General features: G+C 37.7%; 1 protein-coding gene across 9 annotated transcripts in view; it reads right to left on the minus strand.

Moving 5' to 3' along the window:
• Window positions 1-2,130: 2,130 nt before the first annotated feature.
• The window catches only part of GGNBP2 (gametogenetin binding protein 2), a 31,687-nt gene continuing 8,609 nt past the window's right edge, over window positions 2,131-25,208 (minus strand). For 3 of the 9 annotated variants that reach the window (XM_057535887.1, XM_057535892.1, XM_057535886.1), the window contains 12 exons: window positions 23,692-23,945; window positions 21,563-21,661; window positions 17,112-17,237; window positions 16,909-17,022; window positions 9,986-10,195; window positions 8,780-8,954; window positions 7,429-7,623; window positions 5,319-5,466; window positions 4,827-4,952; window positions 4,596-4,744; window positions 3,813-4,061; window positions 2,131-2,778 (listed from right to left, as the gene is read on the minus strand). In XM_057535887.1, the coding sequence (XP_057391870.1) occupies window positions 2,575-2,778; window positions 3,813-4,061; window positions 4,596-4,744; window positions 4,827-4,952; window positions 5,319-5,466; window positions 7,429-7,623; window positions 8,780-8,954; window positions 9,986-10,195; window positions 16,909-17,022; window positions 17,112-17,237; window positions 21,563-21,661; window positions 23,692-23,945 (2,049 nt within the window). In that variant the 3' untranslated portion in view covers window positions 2,131-2,574. The remainder of the gene's footprint in view (window positions 2,779-3,812; window positions 4,062-4,595; window positions 4,745-4,826; window positions 4,953-5,318; window positions 5,467-7,428; window positions 7,624-8,779; window positions 8,955-9,985; window positions 10,196-16,908; window positions 17,023-17,111; window positions 17,238-21,562; window positions 21,662-23,691; window positions 23,946-25,208) is intronic. The other 6 variants (XM_057535888.1, XM_057535891.1, XM_057535889.1 and 3 more) reach the window with 6 other exon arrangements.

A 25,208-nucleotide genomic window follows, 5' to 3' on the forward strand; every position in this document is an offset into this window, starting at 1 on the left:
CGCTGCTCCGCAAATGGCCACATCCCGCCGGAGGACCAGCAGCGGCCTGGCCACCCCGCCCCCTGGGCCTGCAGCGCGGGCACGGCCCCGCCCCCCTCCGGCCCCGCCCAGTCTGCGCCGGGAGGAAACCGCTCCTCGCGGGACAGGGCCGGATGGTGCTGGGAGTTCGCGGTCCAGTTTTCCTGGTGAGCTCCTACCCTTCGGGGAGGAAAACGAAGTTTGGCGGGGGCTTGCACCAGGCCCGAGAACGCACGTACTCCTGACTCCTGCTCGGTCTGCCTTCCCTGTTCCTGACCCCTAAGGCCAGGAAGAGAAATTAAGGGCACTTAAGGTGACACCAACGCCTTCTTAAACCAGCCGGTGGCTGATGGGAAGGATTCAGCTCAGAAAGGGCTGAGTGTCTCAGCTGTCAACGCTGGGTGACCTTGGGAGGGGCTTTCAACCCTACCTGATCCCTTGGCCTTACTAACCAAGGAGAACTGATGGTTAAAAATGCAAAGACCCCGAAGTACACGTGTATTGGGGGGATTGTATCCCTAATGGCCTACAGTCTACAACTTTCCTAAGCCCTCCCACTCCCATTGGAGCAAATGTATCACGGTGTATGTAAGAGAGTAAAGCAATAGCTAACATTTATTGAGCGCTTACTGTGTGACAGGCACTTTTATAAGCACTTTAAATATATTAATATCCCCAAGAGCCATATGAGATAGTACCTATTAACACTTTCATTTTATAGACTATACTGAGACAAATGTGAAGCCTGGCTTGGATGGCAAGCAGTCCAGGATTAGGCCAGGGGATGTGCTCCTAAACTGCCTTCACTCCATTCTCCTTTGTCTCTTCTTAGGTTGTTGGTTCTGTCCAAAGTAGAACTCACTTTTCTGACCACTAAGGATATTCCATCAAAGCATGAAAACTGCCTCACTTCTGCATTCTTTATATAGCCATCCTTCCAAAGAGAAAACTTACCTCTGCATAACTACTGGAATCCTGCTACTGCAAGCAATGGAATAAGCAGTCAATGTGGCTGGTTTATTCACTCAACAAGCACTCCTGTGTTTGGCCCCAGGGGCAAAGATTAAAACAAAACAAAACCAGCCCTTGCTTAATTTAGGGATCTGGAGAGAACCTGACTGTGACAGGTGGTGGAGAGGGGTTTGGGCTCAGAGCCAAGGGCTGTGGGAGACCCTTAGTCATTTTTTATGGATTCCAGGATGAAAGCAAACAAGAGTCAGAAAGGAATGACTCACTTTATCTCTGCCCCAATCCCTATACAACACTTTGATTTGAAAAGACAACTCAGGGGTGGATCAGAAAAATGCCACCAACTACAAAAGTTAAATCTCACTAAGCTTCTGCTGTTGCCCATTTGAAATCTGATTAGAAGTCTGATGAAGTGGTAGAAAGCCTATAAAATTCACTCCATCCCCACCGCACAGAGGTAATGACCGTCCCACTATTTGTCTGCTGCCCACCAAGTATTATCAACCTGTAGACACAAAGCTCTAAGCACATGAGTTTACTGAATTACTGACTCAACCTTTTAAATGGCAGCCAAATGCTACTCCTAGGGGAATCGCTCCGTCTTCAGTCCTCACAGACAGCTTGTGAAAGCAGTAAACTGTAATGCCATGGTGACCTTATTGTTGGAAACCAGGTACGGAACAGGCACTCACACAGGCTGCAGGGCGGTTAGCTCTCAGTGCAGCCTGCTGCTCCCAGTTCTCTACGTGCTGAGTAATTACTTAGCAGGAAACGTTTGGCTGAAATTCTGCCAAGTTTTGTTCTCATTCTTCTAGTTCAATATGAACCTCTGAATTTAAGGTGCTTTGTGTTATGTATCAGGGAACTTTATTAATAACAGCAATTAAAAGTCTCATGAGGAAGTAAGATGCTAGCCAGTATTTAACGGTATCGCAGCAAACTTATTCTTTCAAAACAGAAGACTGGAAACTGCTTTTCTCGGTTGTCAACTCTGATGAAGGGAAGAATTTTGTCTTCAGCAATCTGTCTCTCTCTCCTCATTTGCTCTTCATCCTGTCTAACATCAACACTGGCCAAGTACCAAGACCACAGGTGGCAAATTAAAATACTGCCACACATTAAGCAGAAACATGTACACCAAATTTTACTATGCGTATTAATAAATATTCTTTATTTTAAATTTTGCACATTGCGCTTTAACATTACATCCAAACATTTCGCAAGTGGATGTCTACTTTGTAAAACCATATATTCAGCTCATTGTCATTTCTGTACAGAAGTATAAGTACAACATTACTTTTTGCCACTAAGTTGCTTTTTAGTAAGTCTCACAGGAAGAGAAACATTTAATGAAAAGGGATGGCTTAAATCATACGGCAGGCCTGCGCAGCCACACAAGTAAAGACACAAGCCTGAAGAAAGAACAAACTAAGGAGGTTACCTCCACCGTCTCCCAAAACAAGAAAGAATCACATTGATTTAAGATAAAATTTTGCCATAAGTCACTAAATTAAGAGTTTGTTTTGAAAGAGAAGGCGCAGTAGTCATCTTCAGTGTTTCATTGAAAGACAGAGCTATTTTATTTATTTAATTTGCTCCAGCCGTTGTCAACCAGCCACTACAAATGGGGCTCTTGTGATCATTTAAGCGGCAGTATTTATTAAATTTCTCCTTCAGGTGCTGTCGGTATTGTTCTCTATTGCTGTAGAAAGACTGGTTATTAGCCATAAATGACTGTATTTCATCTTGTGAGATAAAGATTTCCTCATCTGAAGTACATTCAGACTCATCCTGCAAATTAAAGCAGTAGTTAAGACTATGACTTAAATTAAGAATGCAAAATGCTACGGTGATGGAGGACAGAGAAAAATTAAAGCAGTCTAACCTTTAGTTTAATTGGAATGTTTACAGGATAGGCATAATGTCATTCTGTCTTAGAAAGTACTAAGTAAGAATAAAAGGCAACTCAACTTGGTTTAAAACTCTGGATCTGTAATTTGTCCTAGAAGCCTACAAGCAGACTCCCAACACACTTCAGCCTTCAAAAGTGATTAGGGATGGTTACAAATAGCTACCAAATTTTAAATAACCTGACTTATCTCTGGCTGGTTCTATGTTGAAACTTTTATCTCTACACATTAAGTAAAATATAACCTTTTTTAAACTTACGAAATACACAGCATCACCCGTTAAACTTTACAACCATATAAAAAAGAAAAAAGCTAATATTCTAAGGGATTTGGTTCCCTTGGGATCCCATAATGACTACAGAAAAGATCCCACCCTTCTCCTTCTTTGTCCCTCCTCCAAGTCCCACACAAACTATGCACTGGGTTGCTTGGAATCAGCTATAATTCATCTAAAGTATCAAGAATTGGAGTCAGTAATAAAAGATTTTCCAAGTTCAGTTATATGCTTTTATCCTACATGACACCTAAAGGAAGTAACCTAGAAAGTGGGCTCTAGTTCAGATTCTATATTCTTTCCTGGTCTGGAAGGGTGGCTACCGTAAATTGCCACTCAGAAAGGCAGTTTGCTTATAATAACCCTTGTCAAGGAGTCAGACTCCTGGACATAATGCTAACTCTATCCCCGTCTCCCAACTAATCTTTTCTACCTTTGAGACAAAGGAAGACGAGGACATGTACTCCAGAGTAGTTAAGTGTAAGAGCAGGAATGAAGTGACCAAAAAATAATGAAATACTGCCCTTAACTGCTTATAAGCCTCCTCCCATTCCCAACGTTAAACCCTCAAATACGTTCCCTCCCACATCTACCCCGTGAACAATCAGTTATCCACAAAAAGATAATCATGGCTTACTTACAAGGAGTTCAACTAAGCTCTTGGCACCTTTTCCGGAATCAGGACCAAATGACGCTTCTGTAGGTTCTGCAAACTGTGGTACATTTTTCCTATGCTCAAACCAAGGCAGTGGCTGCCCACCCTTTTCAGAGCTGCAACAGCTTTCAGGATGTGTATCTTTGGTCTTGTCACGGTGAAACACTGTGTGCACGGTATTTCCTGAGGCTTCTCGATTACCTGGATCTGTAATACAGCTTCCAAGCTTTTGGATCTGAAACCACAGCAAAAGGGTTTCTCAGGTAAAAAGGCAGGGAATAATAGCAATTACTATTTTTTAAAGAAAAAAAAATGCCCTGACAGTGTGTTAAGATTTTAGCAGGAATACTGAATAACAGCAACAGCTGGCAGTTACTAGGCATTTACTGCACACCAAACACTATGCTAACCCACCAATATAATTTCATTTCATCTTCACAGAACCTAATCTGCCAGGGACTATTATCTACATTTCACAGATGGGAAAACAGATCAAGCAAACTGCTCAAGATTACAGAGCTAAAAGATTAAAAGCTATTATGAAAAGAATGAATTGGATTTATGACTCACATCGACTGTTGGACAAATGACCACATCAGGCACACACATGCATATAAATTCACAAGATGAGCAACCAATGGAACTGCATAGGTACTCATTCTTAAAAAAAAAAAAAAAAAAAAAAAAAAATCCTAGCAGCTAAGCTGCACATTTGCCACTCCAAGGAAAAGAACAAAGGTTTAAGGATTCCAAGTTATATGACACTTACATGTTCATCACATTTCAACATCTTGCTTTTCTTTTTCTTCTTTTTATTTTTTCCTTTGGTGGTGTTCTCTTCAGAATTTGCCCAACATTCAACACAACTGTCACCATCATCCTCTTTGTCTTCACAGTGATGAACACAGGAGTCATCACCTGCAGAAATCAATAGTCTCTTATTTGGGTGTTTAAATCAGCCATGTAGCAGAAATAATTGGGAAGCTTAATCTGAACCTACCGTGTTCGTCATGATTACAAATGCCTTCAGTGCAAGCAACGTCCGAACCCTCCCGAGAACCAGTTTCACTCCCTTCCATGCTAGATGAATATCCACAATCACTACCATTACAGTGTGGCGATAAGCCTGAGAATAAATCAAGTGAGAGTTACAATTAACATGCCAATAAATACATTACGACAAAGAATGAACCAACTGGGGACCACAGAAAAATTTCAAAATTGATGGCTTACTGAAAGTAAAAAGTGCATTAAATAATGAAAATATGATTGGAGCTTTACAATTTTTGATTTTGTTATTATTTAACAAATCAAACACCATAAAGAAAAAGGAAATACCAAGTGTCTGACTAAATTTTATGATATTCTTAGTTAGGGCTGTAAAGCAGTTCCTAAATTCTAGGTTACAGGATCTCTAAAAGCTCTTATATTTAAAAAAAAAAAAAAAAAAAGAATAAACTTAAGAGTTAATTTTTTAAAACTATTTACTTACCTTTCTTTATTTTAGGAGACCCCAAAAGATTGCCACTGCTAGGACAGGTACATGATGTATTTTCATTGGTAACAATTACTTCTACACAACTATTACCATCTTCAGTGCTGCCACAGGCTTTGCAGCTGTTTTCTATGAAGTCTGTTTCCTTTCAGGATCAATATTAAGAGATTGTAAAAAGCTTTACCTCCATAATGGCTATATTTTAATTTCCTAAACCTAAGATAGGAGTTACAAGGTTAAAAATTGAAAAAAATTATTCTCATGAAAAATTACTAATTCATTTCAAGACCAAGAACCAACAAAAGTAAGTTAAGACTTAATGGTATCAGGGAAGTCTAGGATAGCTATTCTCAAAGCGCAGTCTGCTGACCCCAGGGGTTCCCTAGGTCAAAACCATTTTCATCATAACACTGAGATGTGATTTGCCTTTTTCATTGTCTTGACACTTACATTGATAATATAAAAGCAATGGTGGGAAAAGTTTCTTTAGCACAAACCAAGGCAGAGGCAACCAAAGCGTGTACTAACAGTCACTGTATTCTTCACTTGTCAAGTACTCTCATCAGGAAATAAATACATAAAACGATATTTCACTTATGAATGTCTTTGATGAAGCAGTAAAAATACTAATTTTATTAAATACGAACTCATGGCATAGAGGTCTTTTTATTACTCTGTGATAAATGGGAAGAATGCTTAAAGCACTTTTGATGCATACCAATGTATAATGGTTGTCTCAAGTAAAAGTACTTGTGCAACTGTTTAAGTTGCAAGCTAAACTAGCTGCTTTTTCCTGGAACATCAATTTCACTTGAAAGAAAGAATAAGAGACAAATTATGGTTATTCAGACTTGGATATTTAAAAGACATTTTCTCAAAAATGAAGTCAGCCCATCTCTTCAAGGAAAAAAATGGACAGTCATTGATAAAATTCAAACTTTCAAACTACAATCAGAATTTTGAAAACTTGCATACACAAGCACAAGGAGCTTGAAGCTTCCCGATACTTAAAAGACCTTTCTGATGAGTAGTGGTTTTAACATGATTATATGATATTATATAATGAATGTCAAAATCTGGAAAGATCTGCATAACTCAGTGAACCATTATCTTTCAAATGACCAATGCATGATGTTACAGAATCATGCATAAATAAAATCTATTCAAAGTGCCAAGATAGACCGATGGGTTTTAATTTAAAAGTATGAAAAGGTCACTGATAAGGTGTCAGGTTCCACATTGCAACTAATCTTTAAGAAACTACCACCTGTCAAGTTATAATGCCACAGAAGAATATCCACAACTATCTGAAAAGGTTTATATTAAAATACTCCTCCCTTTTCCTACTATATACATCTGGGTGAAGTCAGACTTTCTTCACATGCTATAACCAAGCAACATATGCAAACAGACTGAGAATTTACCTGATTCCTTTTAAGCCAAATATTAAAGAGATTTGCAAAAATATAAATTAATGCCACCCTTCTCAATTTTTTCTAGTTATTTTTCAAAAAATGTTATTCACTTTAACATATAGTGGGCTTATTATTTTTAAAAGAATAATAAATAACTTCAAATTTGCCCATTTTAATTTCTAATACAGTAAATGCTGATAAGTATAATCCACAAAAACAAAAGCTCACTGGGCTCCCTAATTTTTAAGAATGCAAAGGAGGGAATTCCCTGGTGGTCTGGTGGTTGGGACTCCACACTTCCAATGCAGGGGGCATGGGTTCGATCCCTGGTCGGGGAATTAGGATCCCGCATGCTGCGCGGCACGGCCAAAAAGCAAAAACAAAACAAAACAGAAAAATGCAAAGGCGTTCTGAGACTGAAAGTTGAGAACTGCTCTAGGTCATGCATGGAGTTAACTTTTCACATTTGGACCATGATCTTGCAGAATACTAAGGTCACGTAATAAGTTAACTAGCCAACATTGTCTCTAGAAAACAAACACACGACATTAAAGATTTTGGCTTATACAGATTAGAGTAAGAAAAAAAGCCAATAAAGAAGCCAAAGGAGCCACATTCTGGGAAAGCACAGTAAAAGTGCTGAAATCTAGAAAAAAGCTATATATTTATGAGTCAATATCAAGAAATACTACCTTCTCTTGGCTTACTTCCTTTTCATCTGCTGTTTGTAAGGGAGTAGGAATATCACATACACATTTATTTTTTCGTCTATTCTTCCGTTTTTGGCGCTTCTTTTCTTGCTTGAGTTCTCTTACTCGTTCCTCCTCTGAAAATTCTTCACAAAGTTGTTCCAATCGACTGATACCCTGCACTTTTTCCACAGTCATCTATTATAAAACAAAGCTGAGACTGAATACTGGCCCAAACTTCCCTTTATTTTCCATGGAAATTCTCACTTGTTAATTTTAAATGATATCACACACACAGAAACTGGTATTTCATGCTGCAATTTTGTCAGGTCAGTCTTCTCATTGTATGAAGAAGTGGATGAATATTTACTTTGCTGTGTTTTGTCAGGCAGTCCCCACAAAGAATTTTAAATTTTAATACCTTAAATGATGACAGTCTTAAAATCTACTCAGGAAATGAATATACAACTAATTCCTATGGGAAAGGTAGACTTACACATACTCCAATTTCAAACCAGAAATATTCTAGTTTCAAATTTCAGAATTTTAACACAGCAAAGTAAATATTCTTCTATTTCTTCATACAATGAGAAGACTAGCCTGATTAAATGATCTAGTTTCTGAAGACACAAACATTCAAAGAGAAAAGGAGTAAGACATCTGTTCAGCAAAAACTAGCACAAATCTCCTCAGACTCCCCAGAACAGTGTTTAAAGTTCATGGATGGGCTTTTGAAAAAAGGGTTTATAGCTTTCGTACCATTTTCAAAAAGGACTGGTGACCAGTTGAAGAGTTACAACCATGCCCTAGAATATAACAAAATATTCACTAGCCAAAAATTTATGTTCTACAGAGTACAACTGAAAATAATGTTACCAAATCACAAGCATGAAACCCAATACCAGCATTGTAAAGAGCCTTCCTTCAGTGTGCTTCTAAAAAGTAGCTCTTATATCACGGCATTCAGACACCATTTACTCCAAACGATTGGAAAGAAGCAGGCAAACTGGGACTCATTAAATGTTTCTAATTTTGATGCTTATTTTTGGGTTGCTTTTAACTTGTCAACAGTTATGTTTCATAGCAGCTTCTCATTAAATAATCATCAATTTCAGTTTTCTACTCTCAGAATGTCTAAAAATCAAGGCTGGCAGAGTAACGGGATTAAAAAACAAAGAAAAAATCCATAAACAACTTCTAAATTTCAGTTCCCCAGCAAACTCCTCTCCTAACCCCCAAAAGCCATGACCAGTAGATCACAGCTAAGGCAAGGTAAGAGTGGTGATTAACATTAAGATTCAGTCCAATAACTTAACTAAGCAATCTGGACACTGAAGCAGTCCACTGTTCTTACCTCAAAACTCTTGCGTAATGCATCAACACCAAGATAGAAAAGCATCTGCCACGTCTGCTCTTCTGCCCGTAGTTTTTGCCAGATTCGATGCAGTCTTTCATAAAGATGAATTCCCAAGCAGGTCAGAACTTCTTCTTGAGCTATATCTATTGTCTTAGCATGCCTTTCTCTTCTCCTATAAAGGAGAATAAATCATACATATTTCCTAAAACCCTTAAGCTGAAACAGTAAAAGATGGATAACACCTGTGCAAGTTCAGGTTTTAAACACAGTCTGCATGCCTAGTAACAAACTAATAACAAGACAGTTATATATTCAAACTCAATGTATATATAAATACACGAGCACACATGTATAAAACCAATGAGAAATACACATGCAGGTAGAACTCAGCCTTAATATTGCTAAACATCAGGTAATTCAGGAACTGGCCCTAAAGAGATGTTTTTTGGAGCACAGAGAAGTCATCATATGTTAAGTGTCCAGCTCAAGTAGGCATGACAGTTCACCTTCCAATTACAGCAAATGCCTGTTTGGTTTTTGTTCTTTTTTTTGAGGAGAAAGACAATACCAAAGTGATTCAATCATGGGCAAAAGCCCTCTAGGTCAGTCTTCAGTAGAAGTGTTCATGAACTTCAGTGATAAAAGAAGTGTTTGTATTCTGAATGCCTAGCAGAAAGTAGGCACTCAAATGAGAGCTGATACACAAAACACAAGGGGAGGTAGGTTCAATTTATTGTGAACAACTTTTTTGGTTTTCTTTTTACAACAAAGCCAGAGATAAAATTTTAGCTTCCTATATAATTTAATAATAATATACACAGTTCATGAATTACATTCAATAAAGTATTTCTTAACCCCCTGCTGCAAAGATCTCACCTCCTATGCAAAAACCATCATTATAAACAAAATATAAACATGGAAACGCATGGATGGAGGGGGAAAAAAATCCCTTCTAATCATTTTCAAATGAAAATGATAAGCTATAATAATGAAAGCCAAAAAAAGCCTGCCTACTTCAAGCAACAAGGAGCGGACAACTGATCGACATTTTCTCCCTTTTTATACTCAGTCAACTAAATGCATATTTTAAAGAAAGCAAAATCTTTACAGGCACACTTTAATTTATACATATATCATATGTACTGAGGCAGAAGGATAAAATGAAGCAAAGCGCTAGATAGCCCATTCTAGCAAATTACATACTCATACCCTCCTGCGAACTCTGGCTCAGCACGACCCAAAAGATGTGCAATGAAGTCTGTCTCACAGCAAACATGTATGTGTCGCTCATGTGGACAGCACCGCAAGCCTTCATAAAGTGCAGCACAATAGCCCTTCTCTTTGCTGCAATCAAGTTCACCAATAAGGATATTGTATGCTCGGAGGACTTTATTTTTGCAATCAGTGCAAAACCTGTTGAAAAGAAGAACCTCAAAATTAAGAACTGGCTGTGTAATTATTTCATGAGGTATGTTAACAGTGTACTAGACAATGACACTCCCCTCCCATATAGAGCATTAAAAAAAAGCCTCCATACACACATTGAAAACATACACATATAAGGTAAATACACATTTAGGGATTACATGGGTATAGCCAGATCTCCATTTGCAAATGCTTTTTAAACTAGAGAAACACATGGGCCTAAAAGAATGAGGCAGATAAATACCTGTTAGTGCATAAAATACATGGCCAGAAAATATTAGTTGCCAAGGACTAGCATATCTTCACTTCAAGAGCTATTTGTGCAGGTCAGAAAATAAAACAACAGAGGCTACCAACCAATGACTCTAGGATCCCTCTCCTTTCAGCCTCTGAAGATAGTTGGTATCTTCAGCCAGTAAACCTTGATTCAAATTTTTACATTTTAATACATCACTAGCTAAGCATGTGGGGTGGGAAGGGCAAGAAGAATGGGAAAGTGGTACATGTAATTTTTACTTTACTGGTAATTTCCAAAATGTCAAATTCTTTCCTCCAAAAGAAAATGCATGTTTCTCAACACTCAGTCATAATATAGACAACATATATGTAGAAATGTGGTTTAAACTTAACTGTACATAATGTGGTAAAAGTACAGAAGAGCATGTAAATGTAGAAGGATGTAGAAAAGTTTTCTTTTAGAAACCATTTTTTTTAAACACAACTTTATAAACAATTGAAAATAACTCACAAATAATAGAATTATGACTACGACCGAGCAATTTACAGAGAAGTAACTTAAGGTGGTGGGCAAAATATTCCACTATAAACAGCATCAATAGTAATCAAAGAAATGCAAATAAAATCAACAGTAACATATCATATACATATAATTCACTATTCAATCAGAAAAGAAAAAAGAATAAAGCCTCGTTTCTTTATTTTTGAATTCCTGAAATAAGGAAGAATTCGGTCTGGCGAAAAAGCCAGGCTCACAATATTCATAACTCTGAGAAGATCAGCTGTGGTGGAATGAGGAAATTTTGCTCTCTTTGATTTAGATTCATCTACCCAGATGAGCTCATCTATTCCCATAGCTTCAGTCAACACGTCTGACTCTTGACTCTACAGCTCTGCTCAAGTCTCTGTCCTTGCCTGAGGGTCAGACCCATACAGAAAAAATGGGCGGCAACACAGATGTCCAAAAGGCAACACATTAAATTTGTTGTCCAAAACCAAGGGCAACACAGTTCCCTTCCTATGTTCCCTTCCATCTGTGTTAAGAAATCACCATTCAGTTTCATGTTTGGTAATTGCAATCATTGTTGCTTTTGTTGTGGTCATCCATGTACAATGCTTGGTGTCAGTCTATTTATCTCTTGTAAAAATAAAAGACAGTGAGTGTGTGTGTGTGGAAAAAAAAAAAAAGCTAGACCTACAAGAATAAAAAAAAAAAAAAAGAAAAAAGAAATCACCATTCAATATGGGGATGTATGTATACGTATAGCTGATTCACTTTGTTATAAAGCAGAAACTAACACACCATTGTAAAGCAATTATACTCCAATAAAGATGTTAAAAAATAAATAAATAAAATAAAATAAAATGAAATAAAAAAGAAAGAAATCACCATTCACACAGTCACCCAGAATGAAACCTCAGTTAATTCTAACTCCTCCTTAGGTCCTGCTTTTAGGGGTGGAGCCAATTGGTATCAATTCTTTCTAAAATTCTCTTGAAGGTCAATTCTTTTCAATTGCCTAGACAATTTTTAAAAATGCTTCTTAACAGGTTTCCCTGCTTCCACTCTTACTAGCTCTAATGCATCTCTCATACCAAAATAATTTTTTTAAACAAATCTCATTACCTCACTCTCAGCTTAAAAACCTCCCCACTGTCTATGAATAAAGTTCAAACCCATTAAGGCCTTCAGTGACTTCTCTTACCCAATCTACTATATCCAGCCTTATTTCCCAAGATTCACCTCTCCCTTCATGGTTCCCCTACTCTACCCCGCCCCCCTATACACACCAGATATATAATGGACTACATTTTTTTTTTTTAATTGAAGTATAGTTGACTTACAATGTTGTGTTAGCTTCTGGTATACAGCAAAGTGATTCAGATATATAAATATATATATGTTCCTTTTCATATTCTTTTCCATTATGGTTTATTACAGAATATTGAATATTGTTCCCTGTGCTAGACAGTAGGACCTTGTGTTTATCTATTTTCTATATAGTAGTTTGTATCTGCTAATCCCAAACTCCTAATTTATCCCTCCTCTATTCCCTTCACACTTCGGTAACCACAGATTTGTTTTCTACGTCTGTGAGCCTGTTTCTGTTTTGTAAATGTTTCATTGTATCATATTTTAGATTCCACATACAAGTGATATCATATGGTATTTGTCTTTCTGATTTACTTCACTTAGTATGATAATCTCTAGGTCCATCCATGTTGCTGCAAATGGCATTATTTCATTCTTTTCTATGGCTGAGTAGTAGTCCACTGTGTGTGTGCGTGCGTGTGTGTGTATGTGTGCACGCACACACGAAAGTTGAATTCTAGTTATGGGAATTGCAGAAGGCTTCTTTAAGGATGGACGTGAAATGAAATGAATATATGTTAAAACAGAAGCTCTAATCCCATTTTGTAAACAGAGGCAATAATGTTGACAAGTAAAGTTAAATCATTATGTTTCACTAATGTTTAAAAAATAGACACAGAAATATACAAAAATTAACTCAAAATGGGTTAAAGACCTAAACATTGAGACCTGAAACTATAAAACTCCTAGAAGAAAACATAATAATGGAATAGATGATGATTTCTTGGATATGGCATCAAAAGCACAGGGAACAAAAGAAAAAATAAGATAAATGAGACTATATCAAACGTAAAAACTTCTGTGTAGCAAAGGAAACAATGAACAGAGTGAAGGACAACCTATGGAATGGAGAAAATATTTACAAACCATATACTGGAATAAGGGGTTAACATCCAGAATAAATAAAGAACTCTTGGGCTTCCCTGGTGGCGCAGTGGTTAAGAACCCGCCTGCCAATGCAGGGGACACGGGTTCGAGCTCTGGTCCGGGAAGATCCCACATGCCGCGGAGCAACTAAGCCCGTGCGCCACAACTACTGAGCCTGTGCTCTAGAGCCGTGAGCCACAACTACTGAGCCCACATGCCACAACTACTGAAGCCCGCGCATCTAGAGCCCGTGCTCTGCAACAAGAGAAGCCACCGCGATGAGAAGCCCGCACACCACGAGGAAGAGTAGCCCCCACTCGCCACAACTAGAGAAAGCCCGCGCGCAGCAACAAAGACCTAACACAGCCAAAAATAAAATAAATTAAATAAAATAAATTTAAAAAAAAAATAGAGGGAGCATTAAAAAAAAAAAAAAGAACTCTTACAACTCAACAACAAAACAAACAAAAAAACCTGATTAAAAAATGGACAAAGGACATGAACAGACATTTCCCCAAAGAAGATATACAAATAACTAATAAGCATATGACAAAATGCTCAACATCACTAATCATCAGGGAAATGCAAATCAAAACCACACAATATCACCTCAAACCCACTGTGTGGCCACTATCAAAAAATTAGAAAATAACAAGTGTTGGCAAGGATCTGGAGAAACTGGAACCCTTGCACACTGTTGATGGGATTGTAAAATGGTGCTGCCAGCATGGCAAATATTATATTGGGTTGGCCAAAAAGTTCGTTTGGGTTTTTCCATGACATCGTACAGAAAAACCAGAATGAACTTTTTGGCCAATCCAATAGCATAGCATTTCTTCAAAAAATTAAACACAGAACTATCATATAATCCAGCAATCCCAGTTCTGGGAATATATACAAAAGAATTAAAAACAGGATCTCGAAGAGCTTTTTGCACACACTCATGGTTCACTGCAGCATTGTTCACAATAGCCAAGATGTGGGAACAACCTAAATGTCCACTGACAGGTGAATGTGGTGTATACATACAATGGGACATTATTCATCCTCAAAAAAGAAGAAAATTCTGTCATCAGTTACAACATGGATGAACCTCATGGACATTATGCTAAGTTAAATAAGTCAGACACAAAAAGATAAAATACTGCATGATTCCACTCACGTGAGTTATATAAAGTAACTGAACTGAAAGTAACAAAAAAGAGAATGGTGGCTTGCAGTGGGTGAGGGGAGGGGTAAAGGAGGAGTTATTGTTCAATGGATGTGGTATAGCTTCAGTCATGCTACATGAAAAAATTCTAGAGATCCACTGTACAATAATGAGCAAATAGTTAACAATACTGTACTGAACACTTAAAAACTGTTAAGAGGGCAAGTGTAAGTTATGTTTTTTTATCACAATTAAAAAAAATCTTCCCCTTGGTGGGAGAAATGGTCACGGACACAGAAATAAAAATACTTCCACGTTTTCAGGCTATAATGGTAAGTTTAGATTTTTGAGTAAATAAATGGTTAAATGTCATACAGTACCAAAATGAAACTTGAAATATTTTCCCCATATCTTACTGCTTTAAATCCTCAGTCTAATATGTTTGTACGTAATCATAAGTAACATAAGCATAAGTAAACAGCAATTTAAAAATTTATATGTAAGCCTCAAGAATGAAAGTGATTTTTCTGTTTTCAAAAGTAACCTTCCACACAAATTTAAAAATTTTTCTTAATTCAGAGGTTTCAGTTTCCTAACACCTCATTTCTAATAATGTACTACCATAATATTTAACTGGCTAAATAGTGTTATAAAATCTTTATTATTCAGTGCTCAGAAAAGTCCCCTAAATAAAGTAGAAGTGCCAAGAGGGTCCATTATTCAGACGTTTAGAAATCATTTTCAACTGACTGTACCTCAAAAACTCAACCTGTACCTAAAACAAGAACCAGATACACAAGATTAACAAGGACTTGCAAATCTGGCATGCAAAGGTTCAGGGATGTGCTTACTGTGTGCCAGATATTGTTCTAAGTTAAGTCTTATTATGTATCATCAATCCTCACGACAAATTTAATCTTATAATAAATCCTATTAAGACCATTTCTATCATTATTTTTGTCTTAAAGAAGAAAAACACTGATGCACAGAAAAGTAACTTGTACAAAGTTATAATCAGTAGAACCCAGATTCAATGCAACCTCCCTTAATTGCTCTCTTAATTGTACTTCTCCCCTCATCCTTAACATATTTATAAAATGGACTCCAGGGGCTTCCCTGGTGGCGCAGTGGTTGAGAATCTGCCTGCCAATGCAGGGGACACGGGTTTGAGCCCTGGTCTGGGAAGATCCCATATGCCGCGGAGCAACTAGGCCCGTGAGCCACAATTACTGAGCCTGCACGTCTGGAGCCTGTGCTCCGCAACAAGAGAGGCCGCGATAGTGAGAGGCCCGCGCACCGCGATGAAGAGTGGCCCCCGCTTGCCGCAACTGGAGAAAGCCCTCGCGCAGAAACGAAGACCCAACACAGCCATAAATAAATTAAAAAAAAAAAAAAAAAAAGGACTCCACCTTTCTTATAAATTACTGCCCCCTAAACACAGGAAATATCTAAAAACAATATAGGAAATTCCTAAACATTAGCTATAGTAACTAGTAATTTATCACCCAAAAAAAGCTATCTTTTGGGGACCAATTCATATTGAATACAAGGATCAATTCATATTGAAAGAGAAAAGAATCTATAACGGACCTATACATTTATGTTTTACGGTTAAAAATCCCCCTCCCAAACTCCAAATAATTGACATATTCTCTACTCTCTTGGGTATAATCAACTAAGGCAAAAAACAAGAAAGATATTCTCTACTCTCTTGGGTATAATCAACTAAGGCAAAAAACAAGAAAGTTTGTAATTCTAAAAAAAAAAACACTTAATAAACTTAGTATGCAGGTAAAGTCATTAGCTCATTGCCATATAAACACCAATCTTGATAATGCCAGTTTTTATTATTTACATATGCTTTCTAGAAGTGTCCCCAAAGTAATTGTGTATATCTCTCCCAAAGTCAAAGAACACACAACCACAAACCCAACATGTGACAAATTTATATGAAAACAGTACAACTCCCCCCCAAGAACGCCATCTCTAGATGGCTCCCTTACCAGTTTCCTTTCCTACTGCACTCTCCCTCCCTACGAATTTCCAAATGTTAATGACACTTAGAAAATTCCTTTGTAAAGTAGTATTCTAAAAAGAAAAATCTGAAGTTACTTTTATAGTACAGGAAGCACATGAATTCCAACTCTATTTTTAGGTCTTGACAATTAAAGAAAAAATAATTCAAAATATTACTAAGTAAAAGCTGCTATTTTAACTTTAATTTTGAAAAATGACATGAAATGCTTCTATCATAAAAACAAGGAGTACTAGAATTTCCACAGTGATTAAGTACACTTTACTTGACTTACAGTTATTTTGCATTTCTTGAACGGCTGGCCTGGAACTAACAGGTAGAAATTACAAAAAATGGAAATGCTGGCCTAACACAAGACGGCCAACACTGAGAGTCATCCTATAAAGGAACTGCCTACCCTAACATTAAACTCCGCCTCATGTCAGGTATTAACGGGAAGGCTGGAGTACTATTATGTGAAGAAGGTCAGTGACAGGTCACTCTGGATGACTGACAGCTAAGGCACCTTCCAACTACACCATGATGATCTTTGGACTTACCTGTGTTTTCGCAGATACGTTTCTAGTGTTTCTAAAAGACAACTAGAGTCAATTAAAACTACTTCATCCCTGCATTCTTGGGACATTAGTTCCCATACGTCCATCCAACAACCTCTGCAGAAAGAAACAAATCTTAGTGAGAAGAAGGAATATACAAGGGTAAAACATTTAAAAAAGGTGAGTAAAGGATTGCTTGATTTTACCTGGCTGTTCCCTGGAAAGGTCCATAATGGAAAATGATCCTACACTTGCTGTCCTTCCTGTGGTCTTCACTACTTCTCTTATCTGTACTTAACTTCTCTGAACTGACACTGCTACTGCTCCCTTCACTGTAGTACAGCACAGTACAAAGCTTAGTGACACTGAGATAATCTGAAGGAGTAATTTCTATAGTCTAAATTAAAATCATCAACTCTTTAATACATTAAGATATTAGTAGGATAAGTCTGCAAATTTGTATATAATTACATATTTAACCATATTAAAATGTTACTTAGACAGGTGCTCATATCTTTATACAAAAACTTCTGCTCAACTATTAAGTTTACCTGATATAATTTAACAACATTTACACTTATCAAGATAGTAACTGGTTAACATACTAAGCATTTTATGAGCAAATCTACTTGGAATGTTTTAAAGTCAAAAGGGCTGAAAAAAATGATAAAATATTTCCACCTATAAACATGGATCAATCTTCCACAAACTGAAAATACTAACAAGTGCTGATCTACTTAATGTGATTTTATAGCTAGCCCATGGCAACAAAATTCTTATCTATCTTCACATTTACAAGTAACTGGGAAAGTCACAGATTAATCTAATTATGGTAAATAAATTTTTATATTTACTAAAATAAAGATAGCATACTAAGATGAACACTTTACACAGCCTAAATTAGTAGTAAGTCCTATACAAATAATTTTTTAAAAACTTACTAAAAACTTCCCAGACTCTCCCTCCCCCACAGGTTGCAATGTGGTGCTGGTCATGCATTTTGCTTTGTTGCAGATGTGCATTCCAAGAGAAATATGTTTCTATATTCCGTTCAATGATAGTCTTCTTGATTTTTCATGATTCTGAACAACTGGCTCCTGCCTGTTCTTCTGCAGGGTCTCACTACAGTCCTAGAAATTCATTACCTGGGATGCTTGAGATGGAAAAACTTCTGAATCTTTACTTAACCTACTCTATATAGCTAAATAAGTATTTCTCAACCCCCTGCCCACCCTATAAGGTCATACGTACAATTCAGCTCCCTACTCCCATCTCACAAGGGCTCGGGCCAAGGATCAACGTCCCTTATTTTTGAAACAAAAACCTCAACTCCTGCTCTGCCTTGCATGTTATATCCTTCTATCCTCATCTCCCAAATTTGCAATTTTCTATGCCTGAGTGATCCATAATCTAAAACTGAGTAACTCTCAAACTCAAGTTCTCATTATTGAGGAAAAGGTCCATGAAATCAGAGCCGGGGAATGATTATTATACCATCAGAATGTGAAAGCATTATTCTAGAAAAAGCTTGAAAAAAAATTCTACAGCTCAAATCAAGATTTTATCCATAATCTCTACAGACCAAATGTCTTTATATCACTCCTTCCTTTCAAGATCAAGCTCTCTAAAAAAGGAAGTCTTTTCACTTCCTTGTTCTACTCCCACACCTTCCACTCACAGTTCAACCCATTACAACCCTGCATTGCATGCACTTTTCTACCCATGCTGATCTAGATTGTTTCCATTCAACCACAGATCTGCTCATCAAGATCAACAATTATCTCAGTGTTGCTATAACCAACAGACACTTTTGGGTCCTTGATAACTCAGCAACCTTCAACACAGCTTACCAACCACCGCCCCCCACCTCCCCGCCCCATACTCTTTTCCCTTGGCTTCCTCCTACCTCTCTGGCAATTCTTTCTCGAGTTTCTTTAGGCTTATTCTTTCTACCATTAAACTGAATTCCTCAGCATTCCTTTCTACTACTCTACTCTTCCTCTAGGTGATCTTATTCAGTTGAACAACATGAGGCTGAATTGCGCAGGTCCACTTATGCACGGATTTTTTTCAGTAGTAAATACCACAGTACTACACAATTTGCAGTTCGTGGAATCTGAGGATACGAAGGAACCATGTATACAAAGGGCCAACTAGAAGTTACACTCAAATTTTCCATTGCGTGGAGGGTCGGTGCTCCTAACCCCTGCACTGTTCAAGAGTCAACTGTAGGGACTTCCCTGGTGGTCCAGTGGTTAAAGAATCTGCTTTCCAATGCAGGGGATGTGGGTTCGATCCCTGGTTGGAGAACTAAGATTCCCACATGCCACAAGACAACTAAGCCTGCGCACCACAACTGCTGAGCCCAGGCGCTCTGAAGCCTGCATGCTGCAACGAAGATCCCGCATGCCCCAACAAAAGATCCCACATGCCCCAAAGAAGATCCCACGCGCCGCAACCAAGACCTGACGCAGCCAAATAAATTAATTAATTAAAAAAAAAAAGAGTCAACCGTATATCATTCATCAGCTACAGGCCTACAGCTCTGGCCTAGACCTTTCTTTCAGACCTCACACTTACTCCCAGACAGACAATAACTTGGGTTTACTTGCATGAATGTGAGAATACTCTCAGGAAGACTGAACTAGATTGTTACTACTGATTAGGCTAAAAGCTAATTAACTGTATTACACTTTCCCCTGAAGAAAATCTAAAGAGAGAAAGGGGGGAACAACACAAGGAAAATATAAAAAGAAAAGTCATAGTAGCACAGAATGGCAGTGACCACCCAAAGCGGAGGAGAAGTCTTGGCTAAGCAGACTATACTCTCCGGCTGGCTATCCACACGGCATGTGGGAATAACTGAAGCTACCTTAGGAGGTGTTGCTTAACTAACTCCGTTCACACTGACTGCATAACTCAGCAAACAGCCTTCCAAAACATTTGTCTTCCCATGTGGTGGCGCTAGAGCTGAAGCAGGATGTGAAGTCTGTGGAGGTTTGTTTTTTGTTTTTAAGCTGAAATATAGGAAAACATAGCTGTATGTCAATTTAATAAAAGTAGATAATTGACGAAGCAAAGTCAGGGAGAAAAAGAGAAGAGCTGGAATCCGGAGCAAAAGTGGAAGGACTGGTCTTTGAAGGAAGGTGGCAATGAGGATAGATGTTTAAGATGTTGGGGTAGCTGTTGCTTTTCAGCTCCTCAATGAAGAATATTCATAACAAAAACATAGAAGGCAGCCTTTGTATTATATCATACTACGCTGTGGCTTTAGTCAACAGGTTATTCAGAAAAGGTTACTGTCTAATGAGAAAATTAGAATGGATTCTGCATTCAGAAAGTCAGGAATTCTTTAAAGATATTGGTAAATCAGGTATATGAAATAATTATCCTTAGATAAGCACTTTAGGTTGTGTAGAGCTTTACTGGGTTCAGAGCTCTCACATTTAGAAATCATATAATGTGTGGTTCTTGTTTAGATCTTGATTCTAACAAATCAGTGTAAGAAGACACTTTTAGAGAGAGCTGGGGAAATCTGAATATGAACTGGGTATTCGATTATTATAGTTAAAAGTTTTGTTAGGTGTTACAATGGCACTGTCATGAAGGAAAATGTCACTGTATTTAGAGATGAATGTGGAAATATGTAGTAGTAAAATAACATGATGCCTGGAACTTGCTTTAAAATACTTCAGCAAAGGAAAAGGTGAACAAATGAAATAAATGTGGCAAATCTTGATAACTATGGAGTCTGGGTGAAGGTATTTGGGGGTAAGAGGGTCCTTGTATAGTCTCTCTACTTTTCTATGTGTTTGACAGTTTTCATAATAAAAGTTTAAAAACTTTTTTGTTCCTGAGTATAGAAAAAAAAAAAGATTATTAACTATTAACACACCACCACCTGGTCATCTAGGTCTTTTTACCAGAGAGGAAAATATCAATTTAACAATGGTGTCAACACTACTAATGATATATCCAAAAAAACTAATTTTTAAAATTAATTCAGAAGTATAGTTTTACATCATCCCATTCTCCCCCCAAACAAAAGTTACTTCTTAGAAACTCCCTTCAAATTCCACTGCTTCTCCTTACCACCCCCAACCCCAAGCAATTTTGAAGGGGCAACTGTGACACTGTGCTAGGAGATGGGGGGCAGAAGCAGCCATGGACACTGTAGCTCCTAACCAAGAAGAAAACTGCAAGTTAGTTACATAAATTCACATTGCTATAACTGATTCAAGATTTTTTTTTAAATCCTTGATAAATTACTAGGGAGACCTAGAGACAAGAAAGACAAGAAAAATAATTTATACATTATGACTATTACATAGATTAAAAAAACGATACCACTACTTTGAAAAATTTAATATTGGCTACATAAATTTCCACAAAGATCTCAACCTCCTTTCTCTGAAACATATTTAATACAAGGAAAAAAAAAAACTTAAAAAAAAAAAATCAAACCTATATAGTCCCAATGCAAAAAGGCCTACAGAACCAGGAGACATATTTATTTTGACCAATTATATGGTTTTTACGTTACAGTGTAAACAATTAATGAAATAAAACTAGCAGGGTTTCTTTTCTTTTTACCAAATGCGATCAACATTTATAATCTTAACACTGACAAAGTATCCTGATAATCAATTCTACTTACCCCAAAGGTTTTGGTTTGTGCGTATCTAAGGAGTGCAACTGACATCTCTTGTTCTTTTTACTTTTTGGAATAGCATCTATCATGTCATTTAGTTTGGACCTAATTAAAAATAAACCATTAAAGGTTTGATTAATATTAACTTTTCTTTAGAATTTTCAAAATCTCTATGCCTTTTAGTGAGAAGTATATTTAAAGTATTAGACACATCACTTACTTTGAAAATTTCTCATCAAACTCTAACCCAAGAGTCGGTACATTTATATTCCCTTTCCATTCCCAGCCTATCGAAACGTTGAAGACCTGCCCTATTCAACATACTCTTGCCCCTAGACTACATCTGTCTCATTCATCCCTGCATCTGCATTGTATCTAGCAGTGTGCCTGGCACTCAAATATTTTATGACTGATTACTACCTGACTCTCAGCCATACTCCATTGTCCAAACATTAGATATCTAAACATACACTATCCTTGGGAATTCCCTGGCGGTCCAGTGGTTAGGACTCCGTGCTCTCACTGCTGAGAGCCCGGGTTCAATCCCTGGTCGAGGAACTATTATAAAATCCCACAAGCCACGTAGTGCGGCCAAAAAAAAAAAAAAAGGAAACAATAAAAGATAAAATAAAATAAACATACACTATCCTTGATGAGGAGCCTTCAACAGAAATTTTATGCAAATATAGAAATACATAAGGCTAACTATCCAAACCCTGCATCCATCCAATCAGCAAAGCTTGTCAACTCTAACTTTTAAATATATTCAGAATCAAATCACTTCTCATCACCTCCACCATTACCACCCTTGTCCAACTCGCCTCTCTAGCTTAGTCCACTGCAACAGCTGGCTTCCCAAGTGGTCTCTTTGCTTCTACAGTTTGCCTTTACACACTAAGTTTCACTTAGCAGCTAGTCATCTTTTCAAAACAAAAATCACATTATGTTATTTCTCTATTCAAAAACCCTCCAAGGCTTCTTTTCTCAGGCAGAGTAAAAATCCAAAGTCTTTACCACCACCTCTAAGTAGGTTTGGCCTTCAGACCTCTTCTCTTTTCCTATTTACACTTACCCTTTGGTGATCACATCTCATCTCATGGGTTTAAATATACATATAAATACTGTATATATGTTGATGACACAAATTTGTATCTCTAGGCCACAACTCTCTGAACTCTACCTGGACGCCCAGCTGCTATCCCAAATGAACACATCCAAAAGTGAGTTCTGCAAAACTGCTCCTCCCTCCTCCAGTCCTACCCACCTCAGTCAATGGAAACCACCTGTCCTGCTCTTCAGACCCCAAATCTGGGAATCATCCTTGATGCCCTCCTCCACATCCAATCTACCCAAAAATCCTGTTGGCTCATTCCTCAAAATATAACCAGGATCCAACCATTTCTCATTATCTCCGTGGCCACTATACTGGTCACTATTATTTCTTGCATGGACTATTAAACAAGCCTGTTTCTCCACCGTTCCATGACCCTTCTACTTATTCTCAACACAGAGGTGACAGTAAGCAAAACTTCAAGGGAGACCATGTATTCCTCTGCTCAAAACCTTCCCAAATCTTCCCATCTCAGAGTTAAAAAAAAAAAAGACCTCAAGATGGCACTCCATAATTAGGCCTTTTAGTACTCCTGTGACCTCATCTTTTATTACCATTCCCTTCATTCATCTGGCTCCAGCCGCAATGGCTCCCTTGTTGTTCTTCAAACATTCCAGGAAAACTCCAACCTCTGAACCTTTACACTTGCTGCTCCTTCTTTGCCTTCCCCCAGATATCTACATGGTTCACTCACTCACTTCATTCAAGTCTATATTCAATGTCATTTTATCAGAGAGGCCTTCCCTGACCACTCTCCATAAGAATTCTACCCACTCATTGTCTATCTCCCTTACTGGTTTGTCTTTGTAACTTAACATCCTTGACAAATTACGTATTTGTTTACTGCCTGCCTCTCCCCACATGAGAAAAGAAACTTTACAGTCACTGGCACATAGAAGTTACTCAATAAAAGTGTTGAATCTGGACTCAAGCTTTGCCCCAACCAAATTTAGAAAAAAAGCTACCACTGTCACCAAGTTTAAATATTTAACAAACTCATTGTTTCCTAATTGATTATACTTACCCATGTACATAAAATAATGTATAAAGCTTCTTTGCATCAGTCATGCAGCTTCGGGTTACAGATAGGACTCCCTTGGACCCCACTGTCAGGGGTTCAAGGGCAGGATTTCCAGACTCTACAAGCTGGGAAAAGAGGCGCTCCACACTTCGACGACAACCAACACATGGGACAAGCTGAGAAAGTGCGCTCAAGACTTCACGTGATGTCACCACCATGGCAATACTTAGATCTTGCTGCTTAAGCATACTATGTCGCTGAGAGAAGAGGGAAAGAAAAATAAAGAAGAGTTCGTAAGAAAGACATGAAATGACTCTTTCACCACTCTTTCTGGTTCCTACCCTTGTGCAGTGAGTACAGCCTGGGCAGGGCTTGCCATCTCTATCTGCAACTGAGTCAGTAAGGCAAGGCAGTCAGCCTTGTCCGTGCTGTACTGAGTTTGCTCCACAAATCCCCCTGTTCTAGAATCTAGGGTATAAAAAACTCCACTTAGGATGCCAGGGCTATGCAGTATGTGACCCAGCATAGCAAAAAGAAGCCCTGCATGTGGAAATTTAGTGCCTGTCAAATGTGCATTAAGCTTAGTACTCTCACTTAAAATAAAACATTTTAGAAAGGAAAGAAAGAAGAGAGAAAAGAATAAAGACACAAAGCAGCTTTACCATGTCTTTTTCTCAACCTTTAGCAACACACTATGTTTAGCTACACAAGTCAAGTTAGGATAGTGATCATGTAGAGCAGCAATTCTCAACCTGGAGGTATGGGCAGGTGTGTCATGGATTAGTGGGAGAGAACAAGGCCTATCTTACCTATGTAGGAGCCTGCAGTGAGTAACTAAAATGCTGGTGCATATGAATGTTATCTGTTGGTTATGACAAGGAAGAGAAATGACTGAGAACCATAGCTGTAGAGAAATGGGCAAAACTCATAAATAACTTCTACTTAGATGGAGTTATAGTCACACTACAAGTAATACCTCCAGTTTACCAAAAAAAAACAGATGAGAAAGATAACTCCCAGAAAGGATATTCTCACATTTACTATTAACCTTTAATTCAAAGTTTTCTCCAAAAGTTGAAATAGAATTTTGAAATAAAGTAACCATTTATCTTCCTTTATCTTGATCATACATAGTGTATTTACAAAGTAACACAGTGTTTAAGAATTAAAAAAGACTGGGAGTTTTGGGTTAGTAGATGCAAACTACTACATTTAGAATGGATAAACAACAAGGTCCTACTGTATAGCACAGGGAACTATATCCAATCTCCTGGGATAAACCATAATGCAAAAGAATATAAAGAACATATATTGTGTATAACTGAGTCACTGTGCTGTACAGCAGAAATTAGCACAACACTGTAAATCAACTATACTTCAGTAAAAAATTAAATTAAAAAACAATTAAATAAAAATCAGAAAATTCACTATACAAGATTATTTTTACTGAACAAAACAATTACTACAGAAAAAAACGAAGTTCTCAATGAAAAGTTGTCTGCCCTACCTTCTAAAAACAG

Source organism: Balaenoptera acutorostrata, chromosome 20 (genome assembly GCF_949987535.1).
Source record: "Balaenoptera acutorostrata chromosome 20, mBalAcu1.1, whole genome shotgun sequence".
In the NCBI taxonomy this organism is placed as follows: domain Eukaryota; kingdom Metazoa; phylum Chordata; class Mammalia; order Artiodactyla; family Balaenopteridae; genus Balaenoptera; species Balaenoptera acutorostrata.